Source organism: Coregonus lavaretus (assembly GCF_964263955.1).
Source record: "Coregonus lavaretus genome assembly, contig: HAP1_SCAFFOLD_240, whole genome shotgun sequence".
NCBI classification, from domain to species: Eukaryota; Metazoa; Chordata; class Actinopteri; order Salmoniformes; family Salmonidae; genus Coregonus; species Coregonus lavaretus.
In genome coordinates, this window is record NW_028164405.1 from 593,105 (window position 1) to 620,468 (window position 27,364).

At 44.5% G+C, this 27,364-nt stretch overlaps 1 protein-coding gene across 1 annotated transcript; it reads left to right on the forward strand.

Annotated features, from left to right (window-relative positions):
• Window positions 1-633: 633 nt before the first annotated feature.
• On the forward strand, window positions 634-27,364 carry LOC311117058 (solute carrier organic anion transporter family member 2A1-like; the record flags this gene model as incomplete). The annotated part of the gene is made up of 8 exons (XM_084192051.1): window positions 634-1,012; window positions 1,056-1,181; window positions 18,154-18,349; window positions 20,039-20,186; window positions 21,573-21,736; window positions 23,634-23,698; window positions 24,966-25,086; window positions 25,192-27,364. Coding segments are annotated over 8 exons (1,320 nt in total), but the record flags the coding sequence as incomplete, so codon positions are not given.

Here is a 27,364-nt window from a genome sequence, read left to right on the forward strand (position 1 = left end):
TCAGTACAGCACCACCAGAGCTTCCATCAGCCTCCTCATAGGTCAGTACAGCACCACCGCCGCATACAGCAGCCTCCTCATAGGTCAGTACAGCACCACCAGAGCTTCCATCAGCCTCCTCATAGGTCAGTACAGCACCACCGCCACTTACAGCAGCCTCCTCATAGGTCAGTACAGCACCACCGCCGCATACAGCAGCCTCCTCATAGGTCAGTACAGCACCAACCAGAGCTTCCATCAGCCTCCTCATAGGTCAGTACAGCACCAACCAGAGCTTTCAGCAGCCTCCTCATAGGTCAGTACAGCACCAACCAGAGCTTTCAGCAGCCTCCTCATAGGTCAGTACAGCACCACCGCCGCTTACAGCAGCCTCCTCATAGGTCAGTACAGCACCACCAGAGCTTCCATCAGCCTCCTCATAGGTCAGTACAGCACCACCGCCGCTTACAGCAGCCTCCTCATAGGTCAGTACAGCACCACCCAGAGCTTACAGCAGCCTCCTCATAGGTCAGTACAGCACCACCGCCGCTTACAGCAGCCTCCTCATAGGTCAGTACAGCACCACCGCCGCATACAGCAGCCTCCTCATAGGTCAGTACAGCACCACCAGAGCTTCCATCAGCCTCCTCATAGGTCAGTACAGCACCAACCAGAGCTTCCATCAGCCTCCTCATAGGTCAGTACAGCACCACTGCCGCATACAGCAGCCTCCTCATAGGTCAGTACAGCACCACCAGAGCTTCCAGCAGCCTCCTCATAGGTCAGTACAGCACCACCAGAGCTTCCATCAGCCTCCTCATAGGTCAGTACAGCACCACCGCCGCTTACAGCAGCCTCCTCATAGGTCAGTACAGCACCACCGCCGCATACAGCAGCCTCCTCATAGGTCAGTACAGCACCACCAGAGCTTCCATCAGCCTCCTCATAGGTCAGTACAGCACCACCAGAGCTTACAGCAGCCTCCTCATAGGTCAGTACAGCACCACCGCCGCATACAGCAGCCTCCTCATAGGTCAGTACAGCACCAACCAGAGCTTTCAGCAGCCTCCTCATAGGTCAGTACAGCACCACCGCCGCATACAGCAGCCTCCTCATAGGTCAGTACAGCACCACCAGAGCTTCCATCAGCCTCCTCATAGGTCAGTACAGCACCACCGCCGCTTACAGCAGCCTCCTCATAGGTCAGTACAGCACCACCAGAGCTTCCATCAGCCTCCTCATAGGTCAGTACAGCACCACCAGAGCTTCCATCAGCCTCCTCATAGGTCAGTACAGCACCACCAGAGCTTCCATCAGCCTCCTCATAGGTCAGTACAGCACCACCAGAGCTTCCATCAGCCTCCTCATAGGTCAGTACAGCACCACCAGAGCTTCCATCAGCCTCCTCATAGGTCAGTACAGCACCACCAGAGCTTCCATCAGCCTCCTCATAGGTCAGTACAGCACCACCGCCGCATACAGCAGCCTCCTCATAGGTCAGTACAGCACCACCAGAGCTTCCATCAGCCTCCTCATAGGTCAGTACAGCACCACCGCCGCATACAGCAGCCTCCTCATAGGTCAGTACAGCACCAACCAGAGCTTTCAGCAGCCTCCTCATAGGTCAGTACAGCACCACCAGAGCTTCCATCAGCCTCCTCATAGGTCAGTACAGCACCACCAGAGCTTCCATCAGCCTCCTCATAGGTCAGTACAGCACCACCAGAGCTTTCAGCAGCCTCCTCATAGGTCAGTGCAGCACCAACCAGAGCTTACAGCAGCCTCCTCATAGGTCAGTACAGCACCACCAGAGCTTCCAGCAGCCTCCTCATAGGTCAGTACAGCACCACCGCCGCATACAGCAGCCTCCTCATAGGTCAGTAGAACACACATATACAGTTGAAATCGGAAGTTTAAATACACTTAGGTTGGAGTCATTAAAACTAGTTTTTCAACCACACCACACATTTCTTGTTAACAAACTATAGTTTTGGCAAGTCGGTTAGGACATCTACTTTGTGCATGACACAAGTAATTTTTCCAACAATTGTTTACAGACAGATTATTTCACTTATAATTCACTGTATCACAATTCCAGTGGGTTTGCACAATTCCAGTGGGTTTGCAGTTGGCATGGGTTACAGTTGACATGGGTTACAGTTGGCATCAGTTACAGCTGATATTGATGGTTGGCATCAGTTACAGTTGGCATTACATTTACATTTGAGTCATTTAGCAGACGCTCTTATCCAGAGCGACTTACAGGAGCAATTAGGGTTAAGTGCCTTGCTCAAGGGCACATCGACAGATTTTTCACCTAGTCGGCTCGGGGATTAGAACCAGCGACCTTTCGGTTACTGGCACAACGCTCTTAACCACTAAGCTACCTGCCGCCCTATGGGTTACAGTTGACATAGGGTACAACTTGCATGGGTTACAGTTGACATGTTTTACAGTTGGTATGTGTTACAGTTGGTATTGATGGTTGGCATGGGTTACAGTTGGCATAGGTTACAGTTGGCATCAGTTATAGTTGGTATTGATGGTTGGCATCAGTTACAGTTGGCATGGGTTACAGTTGGCATGGGTTACAGTTGGCATGGGTTACAGTTTACATGGGGTACAGTTGACATGGGTTACAGCTGATATTGATGGTTGGCACTGGTTACAGTTGGCATGGAGATGAAGACACAGATCTCGGTTTTTCACTTGCGAATGTTATTGTCGTCCACTATGAAATTGGGGAGGGGACTGTGGATCTGTCTCTGTCCGTACGTATGTTTGGTCGTACGTTAGTCACACGCGATATCTCAGACAGCGCTGGCCTGATTTTTAAGAAACTTGGGTGAATGAGAGCCGTAATTTACAAAATTACACTGATTGGCCAGATGGTTGCACTATAACAAGATATTGAAAATGCTAATTTTGAAAGGTCACGCTCCTCACCCCGTTTGCCTTAAAGTCATGAAATCCGGTACATAGGTCCCTCTCCTCACAAGGAGAGGCCTATAGGTCCGCCATAATGGATTTTCCGCCATTTGGAATTTTGTGAAAAGCACTTAAAACGCTACTCTTCTGGCACCGAAGGACCGATCTGCACGAAACTTGTGGCATCTATGGACAAAGGTCTGTAAACGCAATATTTTCCAGACTAGTACCTGAAACATCATGGTCAACATATTGACCAATAAAACATTCACATGGGCGTGGTCTGGCACATAAATCAGTCAAGGATATTCTTATTTTAACACAATTTGGTACACATGTTGCAAACACTGTCCAGACAACATATGCCAGAACATTCATATCGACCACACGGTGGCGCTATAACAGGCACAGGTTTATATCTCTTGATCTCACAAGCTTACATTCTGTTTTGCTGTTCGGATACAGTCTGGCCACGACCTGATTCAAACCGTTTGAACACCTCCGTCAACCTCCACCGTATGGCCGGACCAATCAGCATCCTCTTATAATCTGTGGGTGTGGTTTAGTTGATGACGACAACGAGAAGCACCTGTTCCCCCATGGGTCTCCCGGTCGCGGCCGGCTACGACAGAGCCTGGATTCAAACCAGGATCTCTAGTGGCACAGCTAGCACTGCGATGCAGTACCTTAGACCACTGCGCCACTGCTATCAGAATACAAAAGAGCGCATTGAAAAGACAGGTCTAGATGCACAAAAGTCTCATTGTGGTCGGATTATGTTCAGATCTGGCTGAACACTTTAGGAGGTTGTCATGGACGCTTGTGTCCGGATTTCTCCTCAGTCTGGATACAATCAGGCTACTGAAAGCGCATACAATTGGCGACATCATCTCCACAAACTATGATGCTGAGACCATTAACCTCTTAAGGATCGGACCCTTTTTTTCAATTTTAGTCTAAAATGACATACCCAAATCTAACTGCCTGTAGCTCAGGACCTGAAGCAAGGATATGCATATTCTTGATACCATTTGAAAGGAAGTTTGTGGAAATGTGAAATTAATGTAGGAGAATATAACACATCAGATTTGGTAAAAGATAATACAAACAAAAAAACATGCGTTTTCTATTTATTTATTTTTTTGTTTCGTCTTTGAAATGCAAGAGAAAAGCCACAATATAATATCGCAGTTTAGGCACAATTTAGATTTTGGCCACTAGATGGCAGCAGTGTGTGTGCAAAGTTTCAGATTGATCCAGAGAAGCATTGCAATACTGCCCAAATGTGCCGAATTGGTCAATTGATACATTTTCAAGTACATAACTATAGAGAACATGATATGGTAATACAAAATGTAAGTTTACACACTCCCAGGAATGTCATACATGATGGATCATTAGCTTATACATTAACTTTGACACATCTTTGGCAACATTGTGTGTTGGACGGCGCCACCTATGCTTAGCCATATCACCTGGCCAGACATTTGGTCCAGCAGCGACCCACCTCCTCGAAGTGACTAAGGAGGACAGAGAAGCACAGATGGAGCGTCAGCACCTCATTCCAAAGACTAGAATGCATCAGCCAGCAAACCATCACTCCCGTCCCAGGGCCCCAACTGGAATGCCAAGAAACCAGGCCCAGACTCACGCTGCACCTGCTCAGGAATGGAGAAATAGACACTCTCAGCCCTACCGAAGAGGTGGAGTGCAGCATCGCCTAAGAGGCAGAAGCGCACCATATTCAGGCTGCACCAGAGAGAGCCTCGGTTCTAATGGGACCGACTCTAACGCAACACCGCTTCCACAAGCACCACCTTTTTTCAGCTGGAAAAGGTCAACAGCCATCAAATGGGTGTTACGCACTCTAACACAAGGCTAAGGCACTACAATTTTGTCAGCGACCCCCACACTTTAGGGGTGTCTTAAAAACAACCGCTCGCAACCCTAGCTCAAAAGCAAACACTCTGCCCATGAAATGTCCTTGCTCCTGGAAATGCATGCAATTGAAGAGGTAGAACCAGTGCAACAAAACTGCAGGCTCTACTCAATCTATTTTCTGGTGCCAAAAAAGGGCTGAGGCCTCAGTCCAATCCTGGACCTAAGGTGCCTGAATCGTCATCGTTCAGCCCTTCTCTTCAAAATGCTGCCAATCAAAACCATCCTTCAGTCAATACAACCAGGTGATTGGTTCACCACAGTGGAAAGATGCATACTTTCATATCCCCATTCTACCAGCACACAGAAAATACCTGAGATTTGCCTTCGAAAAACATGTTTTTGCAGTTTCGTGTTCTGCCCTTCTGCCTTTCGCTCGCCACTTTCACAAAGTGAAAGTGCTCAGCGTCTCCCTTCGCCATGCAGTAGTCAAGGTCCTGAAAAGTTCTACAGCTGCACCATCGAAAGCATCATGACTGGTTGCATCACCGCCTGGTATGGCAACTGCTCGGCCTCTACAGAGGGTAGTGCGTACGGCCCAGTACATCACTGGGGCCAAGCTTCCTGCCCTCCAGGACCTCTATACCAGGCGGTGTCAGAGGAAGGCCCTCAAAATTGTCAAAGACTCCAGCCACCCTAGTCATAGACTGTTCTCTCTGCTACCGCATGGCAAGCGGTACCGGAGCGCCAAGTCTAGGTCCAAAAGGCTTCTCAAAAGCTTCTACCCCCAAGCCATAAGACTCCTGAACAGCTAATCATGGAGATGATCTGGGCGCGATTCGGACGGGCCATCGCCGATCTGTTCACATCGCAAGATTCAACCCATTGTCCCATGTGGTTCTCCATAAAGGGTCCAGCGGGCCCACTTGGCGTCGATGCCCTATCACAAAGATGGCCATGATAATTGATGCAATACAGGCAGCCAGGGCAGCCTCTACGTGAACCTACAAGTGGAATGTGTTCAGGAAGTGACGTTGACCATGCAGAATTGCCATATTCCTGCCCAATTTCTGTCAATCTGACTTTCCTCCAGGAGCTTAGGAAGTCCTCCAGGAGCGTATGGATCCAGGGAAGTCCTCGGGGAGCTTATGGATCCAGGGAAGTCCTCGGGGAGCTTATGGATCCAGGGAAGTCCTCGGGGAGCTTATGGATCCAGGGAAGTCCTCAGGGAGCGTATGGATCTAGGGAAGTCCTCCAGGAGCGTATGGATCCAGGGAAGTCCTCAGGGAGCGTATGGATCTAGGGAAGTCCTCCAGGAGTGTATGGATCTAGGGAAGTCCTCCAGGAGCGTATGGATCCAGGGAAGTCCTCAGGGAGCTTATGGCTCCAGGGAAGTCCTCCAGGAGTGTATGGATCCAGGGAAGTCCTCCAGGAGCGTATGGATCCAGGGAAGTCCTCAGGGAGCTTATGGCTCCAGGGAAGTCCTCCAGGAGCGTATGGATCCAGGGAAGTCCTCCAGGAGCGTATGGATCCAGGGAAGTCCTCAGGGAGCGTATGGATCTAGGGAAGTCCTCCAGGAGCGTATGGATCCAGGGAAGTCCTCAGGGAGCGTATGGATCCAGGGAAGTCCTCAGGGAGCTTATGGCTCCAGGGAAGTCCTCCAGGAGCGTATGGATCCAGGGAAGTCCTCCAGGAGCGTATGGATCCAGGGAAGTCCTCAGGGAGCGTATGGATCTAGGGAAGTCCTCCAGGAGCGTATGGATCCAGGGAAGTCCTCAGGGAGCGTATGGATCCAGGGAAGTCCTCAGGGAGCGTATGGATCCAGGGAAGTCCTCAGGGAGCGTATGGATCCAGGGAAGTCCTCAGGGAGCGTATGGATCTAGGGAAGTCCTCCAGGAGCGTATGGATCCAGGGAAGTCCTCAGGGAGCGTATGGATCCAGGGAAGTCCTCAGGGAGCTTATGGCTCCAGGGAAGTCCTCCAGGAGCGTATGGATCCAGGGAAGTCCTCAGGGAGCTTATGGCTCCAGGGAAGTCCTCCAGGAGCGTATGGATCCAGGGAAGTCCTCAGGGAGCGTATGGATCTAGGGAAGTCCTCCAGGAGCGTATGGATCCAGGGAAGTCCTCAGGGAGCGTATGGATCCAGGGAAGTCCTCAGGGAGCGTATGGATCCAGGGAAGTCCTCAGGGAGCGTATGGATCCAGGGAAGTCCTCAGGGAGCGTATGGATCTAGGGAAGTCCTCCAGGAGCGTATGGATCCAGGGAAGTCCTCAGGGAGCGTATGGATCCAGGGAAGTCCTCAGGGAGCGTATGGATCCAGGGAAGTCCTCAGGGAGCATATGGATCCAGGGAAGTCCTCAGGGAGCTTATGGCTCCAGGGAAGTCCTCCAGGAGTGTATGGCTCCAGGGAAGTCCTCAGGGAGCTTATGGATCCAGGGAAGTCCTCAGGGAGCGTATGGATCTAGGGAAGTCCTCAGGGAGCTTATGGATCCAGGGAAGTCCTCAGGGAGCGTATGGATCCAGGGAAGTCCCCATCTACATTGAAAGTGTATATTGCAGTCATGACCAGATTCCGGGTGCATCACCAGGGGCATATATAGATGTACTGCACTGTTGGAGCTAGAAACACAAGCATTTCACTACACCCGCAATAACATCTGCTAAATATGTGTATGTGACAAATACAATTAGATTTTATTTGATTATTCATGAAAGGTGCCCCAGGCTACAGCCCCCAAAGGCTCCTTCAGTACCCTCATGGGAGTTAGATGTTGTCCTACGATCACTTATGAGCCCACCATTTGAGCCCCTGTCTTCACTTGAGCTATGTGAGCTCTGTCAAGACTGCCTAACTGTTCGCTATTGTTTCAGCCAAGCGTGTTGGAGAATTACACTGTTTTACCCATCTTCAATCCTCACTTTAGCAGAAGATGGATCTAAGGCAGTGCTTCGGACAAATCCAGCATTCATCATCACATGTTAACCAGCCCTTAATCATAGCTGCATTTTCACCTGCCTCCCCACTCCTCACAGGAGAGTCTGGTAAATAAAGCTCTTGCTGAATCCAGTCGGCAGAAGAGAGAAAGAAAAATATCCCCAGAGAGAAGTCTTCAATGCAGTCCTTTCCATGAAGTTATGGCCTCCAGTTCTGATATAACTGCTGATATAGCAGCGTCAACACCAAACTCCTCGAGCAGCCATTGTTTTGGTTTTTGACTTCAGCGCCCAGTACAGGGGCTTCTCAGTTTGAGATATTCACTGCCGTTGTCTGAATCCTGGCTTAGGAAGGCCACCAAAGATTCAGAGATTTCCATCCCCAACTACAACATTTTCCGTCTAGATAGAACTGCCAAAGGGGGCGGAGTTGCAATCTACTGTAGAGATAGCCTGCAGAGCTCTATCGTACTATCAAGGTCTGTGCCCAAACAGTTTGAGCTTCTACTTCTAAACATCCACCTTTCCAGAAATAAGTCTCTCACTGTTGCTGCTTGCTACAGACCCCCCTCAGCCCCGAGCTGTGCCCTGGACACCATATGTGAATTGATTGCCCCCCATCTATCCTCAGAGTTCGTACTGCTTGGTGACCTAAACTGGGATATGCTTAACTCCCCGGCCGTCCTACAATCTAAACTAGATACCCTAAATCCGTAAACATGGGCACCCTCATAGATATCATCCTGACTAATGCATTAGCATCGAACAGCCCCCGCAATATGCAACTTTTCAGGGAAGTCAGGAACCAATATACACAATCAATTAGGAAAGCAAAGGCTAGCTTTTTCAAACAGAAATTTGCATCCTGTAGCACTAACTCCAAAAAGTTTTGGGACACTGTAAAGTCCATGGAGAATAAGAGCACCTCCTCCCAGCTGCCTACTGCACTGAGGATAGGAAACACTATCACCACCGATAAATCTACGATAATCGAGAATTTCAACAAGCATTTTGCTACGGCTGACCGTGCTTTCCACCTGGCTACCCCTACCCGGGCCACCAGCTCTGCACCCTCCGCTGCAACTTGCCCATGCCTCCCCCCACTTCTCCTTCACCCAAATTCAGATAGCTGATGTTCTGAAAGAGCTGCAAAATCTGGACCCCTACAAATCATCTGGGCTAGACAATCTGGACCCTTTCTTTCTAAAATTAGCCGCCGAAATTGTCGCAACCCCTATTACTAGCCTGTTCAACCTCTCTTTCGTATCGTCTGAGATCCCCAGAGATTGGAAAGCTGCCGCGGTCATCCCCCTCTTCAAAGGGGGTGACATTCTAGATCCAAACTGTTACAGACCTATATCCATCCTGCCCTGCCTTTCGAAAGTATTTGAAAGCCAAGTTAACAAACAGATCACCGACCATTTCAAATTGCACCGTACCTTCTCCGCTATGCAATCTGGTTTCCGAGCTGGTCATGGGTGCACCTCAGCCACGCTCAAGGTCCTAAACGATATTATCACCGCGATCGATAAAAGACAGTACTCTGCAGCCGTCTTCATCGACCTGGCCAAGGCTTTCGACTCTGTCAATCACCACATTCTTATTGGCAGACTAAATAGCCTTGGTTTCTCAAATGACTGCCTCGCCTGGTTCACCAATTACTGTACTTCTCAGATAGAGTTCAATGTGTCAAATCGGAGGGCCTGTTGTCTGGACCTCTGCCATACGGTTCAATTCACGGGCCGACTCTATTCTCTGTGTATTTCAATGATGTCGCTCTTGCTGCTGGTGACTCTCAGATCCACCTCTACGCAGACGACACCATTTTGTATACATCTGGCCCTTCATTGGACACTGTGTTAACAAACCTCCAAACGAGCTTCAATGCCATACAACACTCCTTCAGTAGCCTCCAACTGCTTTTAAACACTAGTAAAACTAAATGCATGCTCTTCAATCGAACGCCGCTTGCACCCGCCCGCCCGACTAGAATCACTACTCTCGGCGGGTCTGACTTAGAATATGTGGACAACTACAAATACCTAGGTGTCTGGTTAGACCGTAAACTCTCCTTCCAGACTCACATTAAGCATCTCCAATCCAAAGTTAAATCTAGAATCGGCTTCCTATTTCGCAACAAAGCCTCCTTCACTCATGCTGCCAAACATGCCCTCGTAAAAAACTGACTATCCTACCGATCCTTGACTTCAGCGATGTCATTTACAAAATAGCCTCCAACACTCTACTCAGCAAATTGGATGTAGTCTGTCACAGTGCCATCCGTTTTGTCACCAAAGCCCCATATACTACCCACCATTGTGACCTGTACGCTCTCGTTGGCTGGCCTTCACTCAATTCGTCGCCAAACCCACTGGCTCCAGGTCATCTATAAATCACTTCTAGGCAAATCCCCACCTTATCTTAGCTCATTGGTCACCATAGCAACACCCACCCGTAGTATGCGCTCCAGCAGGTATATCTCACTGGTCATCCCCAAAGCCAACACCTCCTTTGGCCGCCATTCCTTCCAGTTCTTTGCTGCCAATGACAGGAACGAACTGCAAAAATCTCTGAAGCTGGAGACTCTTATCTCCTTCACTAACTTTAAGCATCAGTTGTCAGAGCACCTTACCGATCACTGCACCTGTACACAGCCCATCTGTAATTAGCCCACCCAACTACCTCATCCCCATATTGTTATTTATTTTGCTCATTTGCACCCCAGTATCTCTATTTGCACATCATCTTCTGCACATCTATCATTCCAGTGTTAATACTAAATTGTAACTATTTTGCACTATGGCCTATTTATTGCCTTACCTCCATAACTTACTACATTTGCACACACTGTATATAGATTTTCTATTGTGTTATTGACTGTATGTTTTGTTTATTCCATATGTAACTCTGTGTTGTTGTTGTTTTTATCGCACTGCTTTGCTTTATCTTGGCCAGGTCGCAGTTGTAAATGAGAACTTGTTCTCAACTGACTTACCTGGTTAAATAAAGGGGAAATAAAAAATAAAATATAATTGTCATCATCAACTAAACCACCCCCAAATATTATTAGAGGATGCTGATTGGTCCGGCCAGAAGGTGGAGGGAGAGGGAGGGACGCAAACCGTTTGAATGTGGTCGTGGCCAGACTCTATCCATGTAGCGAAACAGAAGGTACTGGTTGAATCAATGTGGAATAGATGTAAAATTGACCTCTGTGCCCAGTGGGTAAGATCAGGATGGTTCGTACGAGGCTACAATTTTGGCACACATGCTCAAGGGTATGAGTACAGCTCACCCACACGATATCTCAGACACCACAGGCCCAATGTTGATGAAACTTTGGTGAATGACGTGTCTTGCCATATAGATGCGACATTTTCAAAATGACACTGATTGGCCCAAGGGGGGGGCGCTATATTAATAAACTGTACGTACATTACTAACACACGATATCTTAGACACCACTGGCCCGATTTTGATGAAACTTTGGTGAATGATGAGTCTTGCCATAGAGATCCCTCATTTACAAAACTACAGTGATTGGCCCAACAGGGGCACTGCATCATTCGTTGTCATGGTTAGTGATACAACCAGCAGTCATACGAGACAGAACTTACTTACTAAGTTGTCACCAAGCTCTCTCTCTCTCAACTCTGATTGGAGAGAACACGTGGAGGGCTCCGTTTCTCAACTCTGATTGGAGAGGTCACGTGGAGGGCTCCGTCTCTCAACTCTGATTGGAGAGAACACGTGGAGGGCTCCGTCTCTCAACTCTGATTGGAGAGGTCACGTGGAGGGCTCTGTCTCTCAACTCTGATTGGAGAGAACACGTGGAGGGCTCCGTCTCTCAACTCTGATTGGAGAGGTCACGTGGAGGGCTCCGTCTCTCAACTCGATTGGAGAGGTCATGTGGAGGCCTCCGTCTCTCAACTCTGATTGGAGAGGTCACGTGGAGGGCTCCGTCTCTCAACTCTGATTGGAGAGGTCACGTGGAGGGCTCCGTCTCTCAACTCTGATTGGAGAGGTCACGTGGAGGGCTCCGTCTCTCAACTCTGATTGGAGAGGTCATGTGGAGGGCTCCGTCTCTCAACTCTGATTGGAGAGGTCACGTGGAGGGCTCCGTCTCTCAACTCTGATTGGAGAGGTCATGTGGAGGGCTCCGTCTCTCAACTCTGATTGGAGAGGTCACGTGGAGGGCTCCGTCTATCAACTCTGATTGGAGAGGTCACGTGGAGGGCTCCGTTTCTCAACTCTGATTGGAGAGGTCATGTGGAGGGCTCAGTCTCTCAACACTGATTGGAGAGAACACGTGGAGGGCTCAGTCTCTCAACACTGATTGGAGAGAACACGTGGAGGCCTCCGTCTCTCAACTCTGATTGGAGAGGTCACGTGGAGGGCTCCGTCTCTCAACTCTGATTGGAGAGGTCACGTGGAGGGCTCCGTCTCTCAACTCTGATTGGAGAGGTCACGTGGAGGGCTCCGTCTCTCAACTCTGTTTGGAGAGGTCACGTGGAGGGTTCCGTCTCTCAACTCTGATTGGAGAGGTCACGTGGAGGGCTCCGTCTCTCAACTCTGATTGGAGAGGTCACGTGGAGGGCTCCGTCTCTCAACTCTGATTGGAGAGGTCACGTGGAGGGTTCCGTCTATCAACTCTGATTGGAGAGGTCACGTGGAGGGCTCCGTCTCTCAACTCTGATTGGAGAGGTCACGTGGAGGGCTCCGTCTCTCAACTCTGATTGGAGAGGTCACGTGGAGGGCTCTGTCTCTCAAAACTGATTGGAGAGGTGACGTGGAGGGCTCCGTCTCTCAACTCTGATTGGAGAGGTCATGTGGAGGGCTCCGTCTCTCAACTCTGATTGGAGAGGTCACGTGGAGGGCTCCGTCTCTCAACTCTGATTGGAGAGGTCATGTGGAGGGCTCCGTCTCTCAACTCTGATTGGAGAGGTCACGTGGAGGGCTCCGTCTCTCAACTCTGATTGGAGAGGTCATGTGGAGGGCTCCGTCTCTCAACTCTGATTGGAGAGGTCATGTGGAGGGCTCTGTCCTTTTTTCTTTTGCTTATTTTGCTCTTGTTTCTATTTTCACAGTGGAGGGCTAAAACACTGTTATTGTCCCCCCTCCGATGACTATGGATCTGTCTCCGTCTGTTCATCGTTAGTCACACACGATATCTCAATTTTGACAAAACTTGGGTGAATGATGCGTCTTGTCATAGAGATCCAGTATTTACAAAATTACACTGATTTGCCCAAGGGGGTCGCTATAGTAATCAACTGATATTCCAAACTTTGAACAAGCATATCTCTTGTCCCGTTTGATCTTGAACTCTTACTAATTGGCACAAGGGACCAGCTGCATCATTCGTAAAGGGCAACATGCTTACTGTTGCCTTGTCGATTATGGAGTGGTTACAAAGTGTCTAACCATAGAAATAGAATGTATAAAATGAATAGACATGTAACCAACTGTAGTTGAGAATGAATGACAACTATTAAGGTGTGAAAAGACTCCAGGTGAGGTGAGGTGAGCTAGAGAGAGAAAACATTTCAACTCAGTCTTTCTAGTTCTTTAGCTCATGAGCATATGATCTATTCTACTGTCATATGATCTATTCTACTGTCATATGATCTATTCTACTGTCTTATGATCTATTCCACTGTCATATGATCTAATCTACTGTCATATGATCCATTCTACTGTAATCTATTCTACTGTCATATGATCTATTCTACTGTCAAATGATCTATTCTACTGTCTTATGATCTATTCTACTGTCAAATGATCTATTCTACTGTCTTATGATCTATTCTACTGTCATATGATCTATTCTACTGTCATATGATCTATTCTACTGTCATATGATATATTCTACTGTCATATGATCTATTCTACTGTCATATGATCTATTCTACTGTCTTATGATCTATTCTACTGTCTTATGATCTATTCTACTGTCATATGATCTATTCTACTGTCATATGATCTATTCTACTGTCATATGATCTATTCTACTGTCATATGATCTATTATACCATCTTATGATCTATTCTACTGTCATATGATCTATTCTACTGTCTTATGATCTATTCTACTGTCATATGATCTATTCTAGTGTCATATGATCTATTCTACTGTCATATGATCTATTCTACTGTCTTAGGATCTATTCTACTGTCATATGATCCATTCTACTGTCATATGATCTATTCTACTGTCTTATGATCTATTCTACTGTCATATGATCTATTCTACTGTCATATGATCTATTCTACTGTCATATGATCTATTCTAGTGTCATATGATCTATTCTACTGTCATATGATCTATTCTACTGTCTTAGGATCTATTCTACTGTCATATGATCCATTCTACTGTCATATGATCTATTCTACTGTCTTATGATCTATTCTACTGTCATATGATCTATTCTACTGTCTTATGATCTATTCTACTGTAATCTATTCTACTGTCATATGATCTATTCTACTGTCTTATGATCTATTCTACTGTCTTATGATCTATTCTACTGTCATATGATCTATTCTACTGTCATATGATCTATTCTACTGTCATATGATCTATTCTACTGTCATATGATCTATTCTACTGTCTTATGATCTATTATACTGTCTTATGATCTATTATACTGTCTTATGATCTATTCTACTGTCTTATGATCTATTCTACTGTCTTATGATCTATTCTACTGTCTTATGATCTATTCTACTGTCTTATGATCTATTCTACTGTCTTATGATCTATTCTACTGTCTTATGATCTATTCTACTGTCTTATGATCCATTCTACTGTCATATGATCTATTCTACTGTCATATGATCTATTCTACTGTCTTATGATCTATTCTACTGTCTTATGATCTATTCTACTGTCATATGATCTATTCTACTGTCATGTGATCTATTCTACTGTCTTATGATCTATTCTACTGTAATCTATTCTACTGTCATATGATCTATTCTACTGTCATATAATATGATCTATTCTACTGTCTTATGATCTATTCTACTGTCATATGATCTATTCTACTGTCATATGATCTATTCTACTGTCATATGATCTATTCTACTGTCATATAATATGATCTATTCTACTGTCTTATGATCTATTCTACTGTCATATGATCTATTCTACTGTCATATGATCTATTCTACTGTCATATGATCTATTATACTGTCTTATGATCTATTCTACTGTCTTATGATCTATTCTACTGTCATATGATCTATTCTACTGTAAAATGATCTATTCTAATGTCTTATGATCTATTCTACTGTCATATGATCTATTATACTGTCTTATGATCTATTCTACTGTCATATGATCTATTCTACTGTAAAATGATCTATTCTAATGTCTTATGATCTATTCTACTGTCATATGATCTATTCTACTGTCTTATGATCTATTCTACTGTCTTATGATCTATTCTACTGTCATATGATCTATTCTACTGTCATATGATCTATTCTACTGTCATATGATCTATTCTACTGTCATGTGATCTATTCTACTGTAATCTATTCTACTGTCTTATGATCTATTCTACTGTCATATGATCTATTCTACTGTAATCTATTCTACTGTCTTATGATCTATTCTACTGTAATCTATTCTACTGTCTTATGATCTATTCTACTGTCATATGATCTATTCTACTGTAATCAATTCTACTGTCATGTGATCTATTCTACTGTCATATGATCTATTCTACTGTAATCTATTCTACTGTCTTATGATCTATTCTACTGTAATCAATTCTACTGTCATGTGATCTATTCTACTGTCATATGATCTATTCTACTGTCTTATGATCTATTCTACTGTCATATGATCTATTCTACTGTCTTATGATCTATTCTACTGTCATATGATCTATTCTACTGTAATCAATTCTACTGTCTTATGATCTATTCTACTGTAATCAATTCTACTGTCATGTGATCTATTCTACTGTCATATGATCTATTCTACTGTCTTATGATCTATTCTACTGTCATATGATCTATTCTACTGTCTTATGATCTATTCTACTGTCATATGATCTATTCTACTGTCATGTGATCTATTCTACTGTAATCTATTCTACTGTCTTATGATCTATTCTACTGTAATCAATTCTACTGTCATGTGATCTATTCTACTGTCATATGATCTATTCTACTGTCTTATGATCTATTCTACTGTCATATGATCTATTCTACTGTCTTATGATCTATTCTACTGTCATATGATCTATTCTACTGTCTTATGATCTATTCTACTGTCTTATGATCTATTCTACTGTAATCTATTCTACTGTCTTATGATCTATTCTACTGTCATATGATCTATTCTACTGTCATATGATCTATTCTACTGTCTTATGATCTATTCTACTGTAATCTATTCTACTGTCTTATGATCTATTCTACTGTCATATGATCTATTCTACTGTCTTATGATCTATTCTACTGTCATATGATCTATTCTACTGTCATATGATCTATTCTACTGTCTTATGATCTATTCTACTGTCATATGATCTATTCTACTGTCATATGATCTATTCTACTGTCTTATGATCTATTCTACTGTCTTATGATCTATTCTACTGTCATATGATCTATTCTACTGTCTTATGATCTATTCTACTGTCATATGATCTATTCTACTGTCTTATGATCTATTCTACTGTCTTATGATCTATTCTACTGTAATCTATTCTACTGTCTTATGATCTATTCTACTGTCATATGATCTATTCTACTGTCATATGATCTATTCTACTGTCTTATGATCTATTCTACTGTAATCTATTCTACTGTCTTATGATCTATTCTACTGTCATATGATCTATTCTACTGTCTTATGATCTATTCTACTGTCATATGATCTATTCTACTGTAATCAATTCTACTGTCATGTGATCTATTCTACTGTCATATGATCTATTCTACTGTCTTATGATCTATTCTACTGTCTTATGATCTATTCTACTGTCTTATGATCTATTCTACTGTCTTATGATCTATTCTACTGTCATATGATCTATTCTACTGTCTTATGATCTATTCTACTGTCATATGATCTATTCTACTGTCATATGATCTATTCTACTGTCATATGTTCTATTCTACTGTCTTATGATCTATTCTACTGTAATCTATTCTACTGTCATATGATCTGTTCTACTGTCATATGATCTATTCTACTGTCATATGATCTATTCTACTGTCATATGATCTATTCTACTGTCATATGATCTGTTCTACTGTCATATGATCTATTCTACTGTCATATGATCTATTCTACTGTCATATGATCTATTCTACTGTCATATGATCTATTCTACTGTCATATGATCTATTCTACTGTCAAATGATCTATTCTACTGTCAAATGATCTATTCTACTGTAATCTATTCTACTGTCATATGATCTATTCTACTGTAATCTATTCTACTGTCATATGATCTATTCTACTGTCATATGATCTATTCTACTGTCATATGATCTATTCTACTGTCATATGATCTATTCTACTGTTAAATGATCTATTCTACTGTCATATGATCTATTATACTGTCAAATGATCTATTCTACTGTAATCTATTCTACTGTCATATGATCTATTCTACTGTAATCTATTCTACTGTCATATGATCTATTCTACTGTCATATGATCTATTCTACTGTCATATGATCTATTCTACTGTCATATGATCTATTCTACTGTCAAATGATCTATTCTACTGTAATCTATTCTACTGATATGATCTATTCTACTGTCATATGATCTATTCTACTGTAATCTATTCTACTGTCATATGATCTATTCTACTGTCATATGATCTATTCTACTGTCATATGATCTATTCTACTGTCATATGATCTATTCTACTGTCAAATGATCTATTCTACTGTAATCTATTCTACTGATATGATCTATTCTACTGTCATATGATCTATTCTACTGTAATCTATTCTACTGTCATATGATCTATTCTACTGTCATATGATCTATTCTACTGTCATATGATCTATTCTACTGTCATATGATCTATTCTACTGTCAAATGATCTATTCTACTGTAATCTATTCTACTGATATGATCTATTCTACTGTCATATGATCTATTCTACTGTCATATGATCTATTCTACTGTCATATGATCTATTCTACTGTCATATGATCTATTCTACTGTCATATGATCTATTCTACTGTCATATGATCTATTCTACTATCATATGATCTATTCTACTGTCATATGATCTATTCTACTGTCATATGATCTATTTTGCTGTATGTGTATTTGTTGAGGGAGCAGCAGCACTTGCATGTCCAAGAAACATTTCCACTCTGGGACAATAATGTTCATCTTATCTTATTTTATGTTAACTCTGGTTTCTCTGATCACTCTGTCGTGTCGTCCTCAGGTGCGGTGAACCTTCCTTCGGTAGCCGTGGGGATGCTGGTGGGTGGGGTCATCATGAAGAGGTTGGGTCTCTCTCTGAAGGCCATCCCTCGTTTCTCAGTCGCCATGCTCTCCATCTCTGTCCTCCTCCTCATCCCCCTCTTCTTCATGGGCTGTCCCACACAGAGGGTGGAACAGGTCAACTATGAATTCCAAGGGTGAGTCAGGGGTGGGGGTGGAATCTGCAAAACAGTTACATCTTTGGAGAGCCATGTTCTGGTTGGTTGGGCCATGTCCTGATTGGTCGGGCCATGTCCTGGTTGGTCGGGCCATGTCCTGGTTGGTCGGGCCATGTCCTGGTTGGTTGGGCCATGTCCTGGTTGGTTGGGCCATGTTCTGGTTGGTCGGGCCATGTCCTGGTTGGTCGGGCCATGTTCTGGTTGGTTGGGCCATGTCCTGGTTGGTTGGGCCATGTTCTGGTTGGTCGGGCCATGTCCTGGTTGGTTGGGCCATGTCCTGGTTGGTTGGGCCATGACCTGGTTGGTTGGGCCATGTTCTGGTTGGTCGGGCCATGTTCTGGTTGGTCGGGCCATGTCCTGGTTGGTTGGGCCATGTCCTGGTTGGTCGGGCCATGTCCTGGTTGGTCGGGCCATGTCCTGGTTGGTCGGGCCATGTCCTGGTTGGTTGGGCCATGTTCTGGTTGGTCGGGCCATGTCCTGGTTGGTCGGGCCATGTCCTGGTTGGTCGGGCCATGTCCTGGTTGGTCGGGCCATGTCCCGGTTGGTTGGGCCATGTCCCGGTTGGTTGGGCCATGTTCTGGTTGGTCGGGCCATGTCCTGGTTGGTCGGGCCATGTCCTGGTTGGTTGGGTCATGTCCTGGTTGGTTGGGTCATGTCCTGGTTGGTTGGGCCATGTCCTGGTTGGTTGGGTCATGTCCTGGTTGATTGGGCCATGTCCTGGTTGGTCGGGCCATGTCCTGGTTGGTTAGGTCATGTCCTGGTTGGTCGGGCCATGTCCTGGTTGGTCGGGCCATGTCCTGGTTGGTTGGGCCATGTCCTGGTTGGTTGGGCCAGGTCCTGGTTGGTTGGGTCGTTGTGCTGAGGGCTTCTGGGGATGATGTTGATGTGTCTGTAGTTTGTCAGCTGATGTTTTTTTAATGACAGGGAGTTCTTGGGAGGTAATGGGGACTGGAGTTAGGGTTCTTCAGACACAGTCTGCCCAAGCCAAACATAATGGAGTTATCACTTATCACTAGAAACGCTAAACAGTGGAGACGTACTGTCTGCAGCATTTTAATTAATTGGATAAGTGCCTGGTAAAACACTTGCACAAGCCCGTTTCAGGATGGTGACCTTGGGGTCATAACAGGGAGGATAACAAACTTCCTGTACCTTTTATCAGACAGATACCAACAGACTGAAAACCAGACTAGCAACTTTATGGGACAAGAATGGCTTTTTGAGAAGACCAAGACAAGGATATTGTTTGGCGATGTGCCACCGGTGAACCCAAAACACTAGAATGTTGTTACTACAGTACGATAGCAAACAGAGGCTAATGAACAACATATAACATAAGCAAGAACCCTGACCTTCATCCCATAACCCCATGTCTCTGTTGTCTTCTGTTATGTGGTTTGGCACTGAGCTCTACTGATGAACTTAACTCCACCCCAAACCTCCACTGTAATCACAAAACCCTTAAGTAAACATGAATGCCCTTTTCACACTGCTGAGCGGAGCTGAGCCAAGCCTAGCGGAGTTGTACTGAGCTTTTCTGCTAGAAAGGACAGTGTGAAAAGGCGATGTCCGAGCAAGCGCAATACATTTCGGCACGATAGTGTGAAAAATGGTATGAGTCTATTGAGATACCAACACCATTCTTTAAACATCTTCTCTTCTCATCAGGTCTCTGGCTACCTGTTATTCCAACTGCTCCTGTCCTGCTAACGCCTTCAACCCAGTGTGTGGATCTGACGACACTGAGTACCTGTCTCCCTGCCATGCAGGCTGCAAAGACTACACCAAAGACCCCAACAACAGATTCAGGGTTCTGGTGCGTGGGTGGTCATTTAATCTCAGGGTTCTGATGAGGGTACATTCAGCGGCTTTGCTTGCATGAAGACAACAGGAAGTTACGGGTGCAGTAGAGCATGGTATAATTGAACAAAGCGTAAAACCACTCTGTATAGGTCTAAATGTTCAACCATTTTGAACTGATTAAACTCCCCAGTCTAGGAGGGAGAAAGGTGTATTGGTCAGCAGGGCAGCCAGCCAGACCTAGCGTTATGTGACTGACTGACTGTGTGTTACAGTCTCTACCTACAGTTAATTTTTTATTTAACTAGGCAAGTCAGTTAAGAACAAATTCTTATTTATAATGACGGCCAAACCCGGACAAATTGTGCGCCGCCCTATGGGACTCCCAATCACGGCCGGTTGCAATACAGCCTGGAATCAAACCAGGGGGGTCTGTATCGACGCCTCAAGCACTGAGATGCAGTGCCTTAGACCGCTGCGCCACTCGGGAGCCCAGTACAGCTACACTATATGGATGGCTAACAATCAATGGGCCAGTCCGATCGATCTGTAATCAGCCCTGGGACACAGAGGAAGTGTTTTAAGTGAAGTAAAACCACTTCGAGATGTTAACCCCTTAACGTGTTTTGTTGTTGTGCACTCTCCTCAACAATAGCATGGTATTTTTTTCACTGTAATAGCTACTGTAAATTGGACAGTGCATTTAGATTAACAAGATTTTAAGCTTTCTGCCCATATAAGACATGTCTAGGTCCTGGAAAGTTTGCTGTTACTTACAACAGTCATGCTAATCACATTAGCGCACGTTAGCTCAACCGTCCCGTATACGGGACACCAATCCCGTAGAGCAGGACTGCCCAACCCTGTTCCTGGGAGAGCTACCCTTCCCGTAGGTTTTCGCTCCAACCCCAGGTGTTACCAACCTGATTCATCTTATCAACCTGCTAATTATTAGAATCGGGGTGTGCTAGATTAGGGTTGGAGCAAAAACCTACAGGACGGTAGCTCTCCTGGAACAGGGTTGGGCAGTCCCGCCGTAGAGGTTAAAGTCAGTAAGTAATCCACTACCAGGATGACTGTTGAGCAGCTAATAGAGTTATAGTCATATGTACATGGTAACCCCCACGCATGGCCATTATGTTGAAGACTGGACTAAATTAGTTAGACTTCAATCAATTCAGACCAAAAGGTAACACTAGTTTAATGTTGTAAATGTTAATTGAGTAAAGTATACAGTCCTTTGAAGTCAATATAGGGTTTCAATCATTCACAATGTTGCCATTGTCTTAACGAAAACAAGGATCTGTCAATTTTCTTTTTAAAATGTTGCTGGAAAATGTATTGCATATATAGTCTATCTTTATGTAATGATACCGGTGTCTTCTCTGTTCTCCTGCTGTAGGAGTACACGGACTGCATCTGTACAGGTCACAGCCAGGGTACTGCCCGCCCCGGACCCTGCCCCAACCAATGTCCTCACTTCCTGCTTCCTGTCATGTTCATCATCTCTCTGGCCGGAATGATCGCCTCCCTCACACACAACCCCATCTATATGATGGTCCTCAGGTAACCTCCCTCCCTAACACACAACCCCATCTATATGATGGTCCTCGGGTAACATCCCTCCCTCACACACAACCCCATCTATATGATGGTCCTCAGGTAACCTCTCTCCCTAACACACAACCCCATCTATATGATGGTCCTCAGGTAACCTCCCTCACACACAACCCCATCTATATGATGGTCCTCAGGTAACATCCCTCCCTCACACACAACCCCATCTATATGATGGTCCTCGGGTAACATCCCTCCCTAACACACAACCCCATCTATATGATGGTCCTCAGGTAACCTCCCTCCCTAACACACAACCCCATCTATATGATGGTCCTCAGGTAACCTCCCTCACACACAACCCCATCTATATGATGGTCCTCAGGTAACATCCCTCCCTCACACACAACCCCATCTATATGATGGTCCTCAGGTAAATAATATATTTACAGTGCCTTCTGAAAGTTTTCAGACCCCTTGACTTTTCCCACATTTTGTTACATTACAGCCTTATTCTAAAATTGATTAAATTTAATATTTTCCTCATCAATCTACACACAATACCCCATAATGACAAAGTGAAAACATAAGTATTCAGACCCATTGCTATGAGACTTGAAATTGAGCTCAGGTGCATCCTGTTTCCATTGATAATCCTTGAGATGTTTCTACAACTTGATTGGAGTCCACCTGTGGTAAATTCAATTGATTGGACATGATTTGGAAAGGCACACACCTGTCTATATAAGGTCCCACAGTTGACAGTGCATGTCAGAGCACAAACCAAGCCATTAGGTTGAAGGAATTGTCCGTAGAGCTCCGAGACAGGATTGTGTCGAGGCACAGATCTGGGGAAGGGTACCAAAAAATTTCTGCAGCATTGAAGGTCCCCAAGAACACAGTGGCCTCCATCATTCTTAAGTGGAAGACGTTTAGAACCACCAAGCCTCTTCCTAGAGATGGCCAACCGGCCAAACTGAGCAATCAGGGGAGAAGGGCCTTGGTCATGGAGGTGACCAAGAACCCGATGGTCACTCTGACAGAGCTCCAAAGTTCCTCTGTGGAGATGGGAGAACCTTCCAGAAGGACAACTATCTCTGCAGCACTTCACCAATCAGGCATTTATGGTAGCGTGGCCAGATGGTAGCCACTCCTCAGTAAAAGGCACATGACAGCCCGCTTGGAGTTTGCCAAAAGACACCTAAAGGACTCTCAGACCATGAAATACAAGATTCTCTGGTCTATGAAACCAGGTTCACCTTCCAACAGGACAACAACCCTAAGTACACAGCCAAGACAACGCAGAAGTGGCTTCGGGACAAGTCTCTGAATGTCCTTGAGTGGCCCAGCCAGAGCCCGGACTTGAACCTGATCGAACATCTCTGGAAAAGACTTGAATATAGCTGTGCAGCGTCGATCCCCATCCAACCTGACAGAGCTTGAGAGGATCTGGAGCGAAGAATGGGAGAAACTCCCCAAATACAGGTGTGCCAAGCTTGTAGCGTCATACCCAAGAAGACTCAAGGCTGTAATCGCTGCCAAAGGTGCTTCAACAAAGTACTGAGTGAAGGGTCTGAATACTTAAATAAATGTGATATTTCCGGGGTTCTTTTAATTATAAAAATGCTAAAATGTCAACAACAAAAAAAAAAATCTGTGTAGATTGATGAGGACAAAAAAACAAGTTAATCAATTTTAGAATAAGGCTGTAACGTAACAAAATGTGGAAAAAGTCAAAGGGTCTGAATACTTTCCGAATGCACTGTATATAGTTTAATTTCATTAAATTTGATTTGATGTGGAATACTTTTTATGAGTGCAAAGAGAGAGCAAGACATTGAACAGGACTATTCAGTGTGATATTGTAAATGAACTGTTTGTGTTGTCTTTGCTTGAATTGTTTCAGAACTGTTCCCCATGAAGAGAAATCTTTTGCCATAGGAGTCCAGTTTCTGCTCATGAGAGTGCTTGGTAAGTGTCCTCTTTGGATGTATACAGTAATCCCTCGTTTATCGCGGGGGTTACGTTCCGAAAATGACCCGCGATAAGTGAAATCCGCGAAATAGAAAACTTTTTTTTTTTACAATTAGCAACTATTACATGTATACAAATACAGTGACTCACGTGTAGGCCGTTTCACTGCTCTTCAGACTGGGCCGCTGCATCCTGACTGCGCTCTGCAGTGTTCTCTTCTTCTGAAGCCCGCGGTGCAGGTGTGTTTGTTCGGGAGAAGAACATAGTGATAGGCAGCTGTTGTCGCTCTTTTTTCTTCTTTGCAAAAAGATCCTTGTACACCGACATGCCACCATCGATTACGTTGGAGAACTGTAATGAACGGCTCATCAAAGGGTCCCATTCCTCAGCTACTCGCTTAAGTTCAGTGGCCATTCGCACCATGGTTGCTAAGCGACCAAGCGTTAGTCCTTCCTCCTCATTGACTGCTGCTGTCGTCCTTATGTTTTTTTCCTCCTTCTTTATGTAACGAACGGAAGATTCATTGATTCCGTAATGGCGAGCAACGGCTGCATAGCTTTTACCTTCCCTTAGCATGTCCAGAAGTTTAACTTTATCTGAGATAGGTAGCATCTTCCGCCGTTTGGGCCCATCCGCAGGTGCTTTTGTCGGTCCAGGCCGTTTCGTCGACATTATGGGTTTAGGAGATGTTCGAAATTACAAGATAATTTGGCCAACTTAATGTAAATTTGCCAAGCTGTTTTATGTACGTACACATAACTGCACGAGACGACAAAATGATAGCACAATTCGTAGCATGTTTTGATACAAGAAGCGGGAGTGAGTTTTTAGCGAATCAGAATGCAGAGCACAATGCACCAAAAAAAAAAAAATGCATTATGAAAATCCGCGAAATAGCGAATCCGCGATAAGTGAACCGCGAAGTGGCGAGGGATCACTGTACTTCATAAAGACAGATGACGGTCGAAGTATGTTGTTAAAACAACACAAAACGGAACGTAGTAATGTATACATCAATGTAGTGTTAGAGCGCCCTCCAGTGGACGACAACTAATTTGAACCACACTGAGATCTGCAGAAGCGAATAAGAGTTGTGATATCTGATCCTCTACTGAATAAGATCCTCTCAGTGTCTAGTCAATGTTGACAGTTAAGTGTTATTTTATAACAGCCTGTTTACCAACCCCAGCCCTGTTCGGCATGACACAGCTCCTGTATATAATATCATTTATATATTATGTGATCCTGTCCTTCTCTATTCTAGCCTGGTTGCCAGCCCCAGCCCTGTTCGGCATGACCATCGACAGCGCCTGTATCTGGTGGAAACATGCCTGTGGCAACCGGCTGGGCTGTGGTTACTATGACAATAACATACTGAGGAACAGGTAAGAAAAAAAGGACTCATACTACTTTTGGCATGCCTCGTTTATACAAGTGATAATGATTGGTTGACTTATTTTGTTGGTTGATTCAGTGATGTATCTCTGCAGGTACCTGGGTCTGCAGGTGGCCTTCAAGCTGATGGGGATCTTCCTGCTGGGGGTGGTGGGATGGAAGGTCCAGAGGACCAGGGAATACAGCCTGGAGAAACAGCCAGACGGACCACTGTGATACCACTGACCACCTGGCTCCTGGCGTGATAGAGACTGGTCCAAATCCACCACCTTACTACGATCTAACCTGTCTTACAGGAGAGGAGAGACTCACCTGCCTCTGAGGTCCACTGTGCCTTTCAATGGTCTGCTAATGCAGGGTCTGAATACACCGGAGGGACCATTATGATACAACTCTGAGCAGCCAGACCTATATAAGCGTCTCACATGACTTAACTCCCAGTGGGCTTAGCTGGTTTTCTCAACCAGTTTTGCCCTGAGGTCCACTGTGCTTTTCAACAGAGAGAACTGTACTCTACACTAGTATACTTGTGTATCAACTGTATACTTGTATATTTACATTTTAGTCATTTAGCAGACGCTAGACATACAGTTAGTGAGTGCATAAATGTTTTCATACTGGTCCCCCGTGGGAATCGAACCCACAACCCTGGCGTTGCAAGCGCCATGCTCTACCAACTGAGCTACACAGGACTGTATATCAACTCTATACTTGTATATCAACTGTATACTTGCTGTTAACCCAGGGATGTTGTCGATTCAGGTTTCAATCTAGCTTAATATTCACATTTATTATAGATGTTTGTCTCTTACACAGAGGCATTTAGTGAGCATTATATAGAGTTTTATACAAATAATGGTAACATAATAATCATATGATCAACATATGACATCCGCTTTAAACACAATAATATGCTATGCATCAAATATCAATGACACTGTTTAAATAATTGTTCTCTTGTTTAAATATAATTGTAATACAATATTATGGTCCATTTAGATCATCTTCATTTATGTGCGTTATATGCAGCACCAAATGACTCATGTAAATAATACATTTTGTTTATATTGTGAAGGAAAAGTTAAGAGAGCATGAGTCTCTCTCTCTCTCTGTGTGTGTCTGGGGAGAGTGTGAGTCTCGCTCTCTATGTGTGTGTATAAATTGTTTAACATTTAAGTCATTTAGCAGACGCTCTTATTCAGAGCGACTTACAGTTAGTGAGTGCATACATGTTTCATACTGCCCCCCCCCCCGTGTGAATCGAACCCACAACCCTGGCGTTGCAAGCGCCATGCTCTACCAACTGAGCTATACGGGGCTATACGTACATCGTGAGAGTAACTGAAGTGCTACAGAGAGAGAAAGCTCGGGCTAATGTAACGAATAATCGATGATGTTGTACACAAGAGTAGGGGAAAGGTTTTCCTCACTCCGGTTTCGCATGACGTCATGTGTCAGCAGAAAGGAGCGGGCGGCGGACCGGAGAGCGAGGAGAGGCCGCGCAGGCGCAGATCGGCATTAAAAAAAATAACAGCAACGCTCGCGGAGGGAGAGCGCGAGCAGGTTGAACGGATTAAGGCGTCGCGTTTCAGTTTGAACATCATCAGCACCACAACACCACAGCCCCCGGACCGACCGCTGGGAAAGAAGAGCATCTCATTATCCGACTCGTTTAGAAAATTCAACCCTAAAAACATGTCTGTGGGTAGTGACTTTGGCAACCCCTTAAGAAAATTCAAACTGGTCTTTCTGGGAGAGCAAAGCGGTAAGTCATCCAGAAGCCTTGGGAGAAGTTATCTTCCCATTTGTAGATTATGTGACCTGCTGGGTGTTCACTGGCTGAGTGAATTTCAATTATCTCTATATCTATATAGCCTATATGTTTCACTTACTAGCCTAACATGATTGAGAATTGACTACATTTTCTATATGAAAATGACAAGCTAGTTTTGTTTTTGTTATATCGGTCACAAATAGTCCAGAGATCAATATAAGATGTTCATTTATAAGATGTTCATTATAAAATGTTAATTATAAGATATTTATAATGTCAGTCAATGCATTTCATTGTTTGGGATATTTATTGTTTTGATAACACTTAATGCAAAGCAGGGGCATAACATTTTGAGTTTTTTGCTGTCCAGTTTGACAATAATTGATATTTTTATGATTGCTATGTTGGCTACAGTTGATATATGAATTTGGTGGTGTGTAGGTGCTTGGTTTAAAAGAGAGAAATAAAGAATTATGTGAATTGCATGAGACACA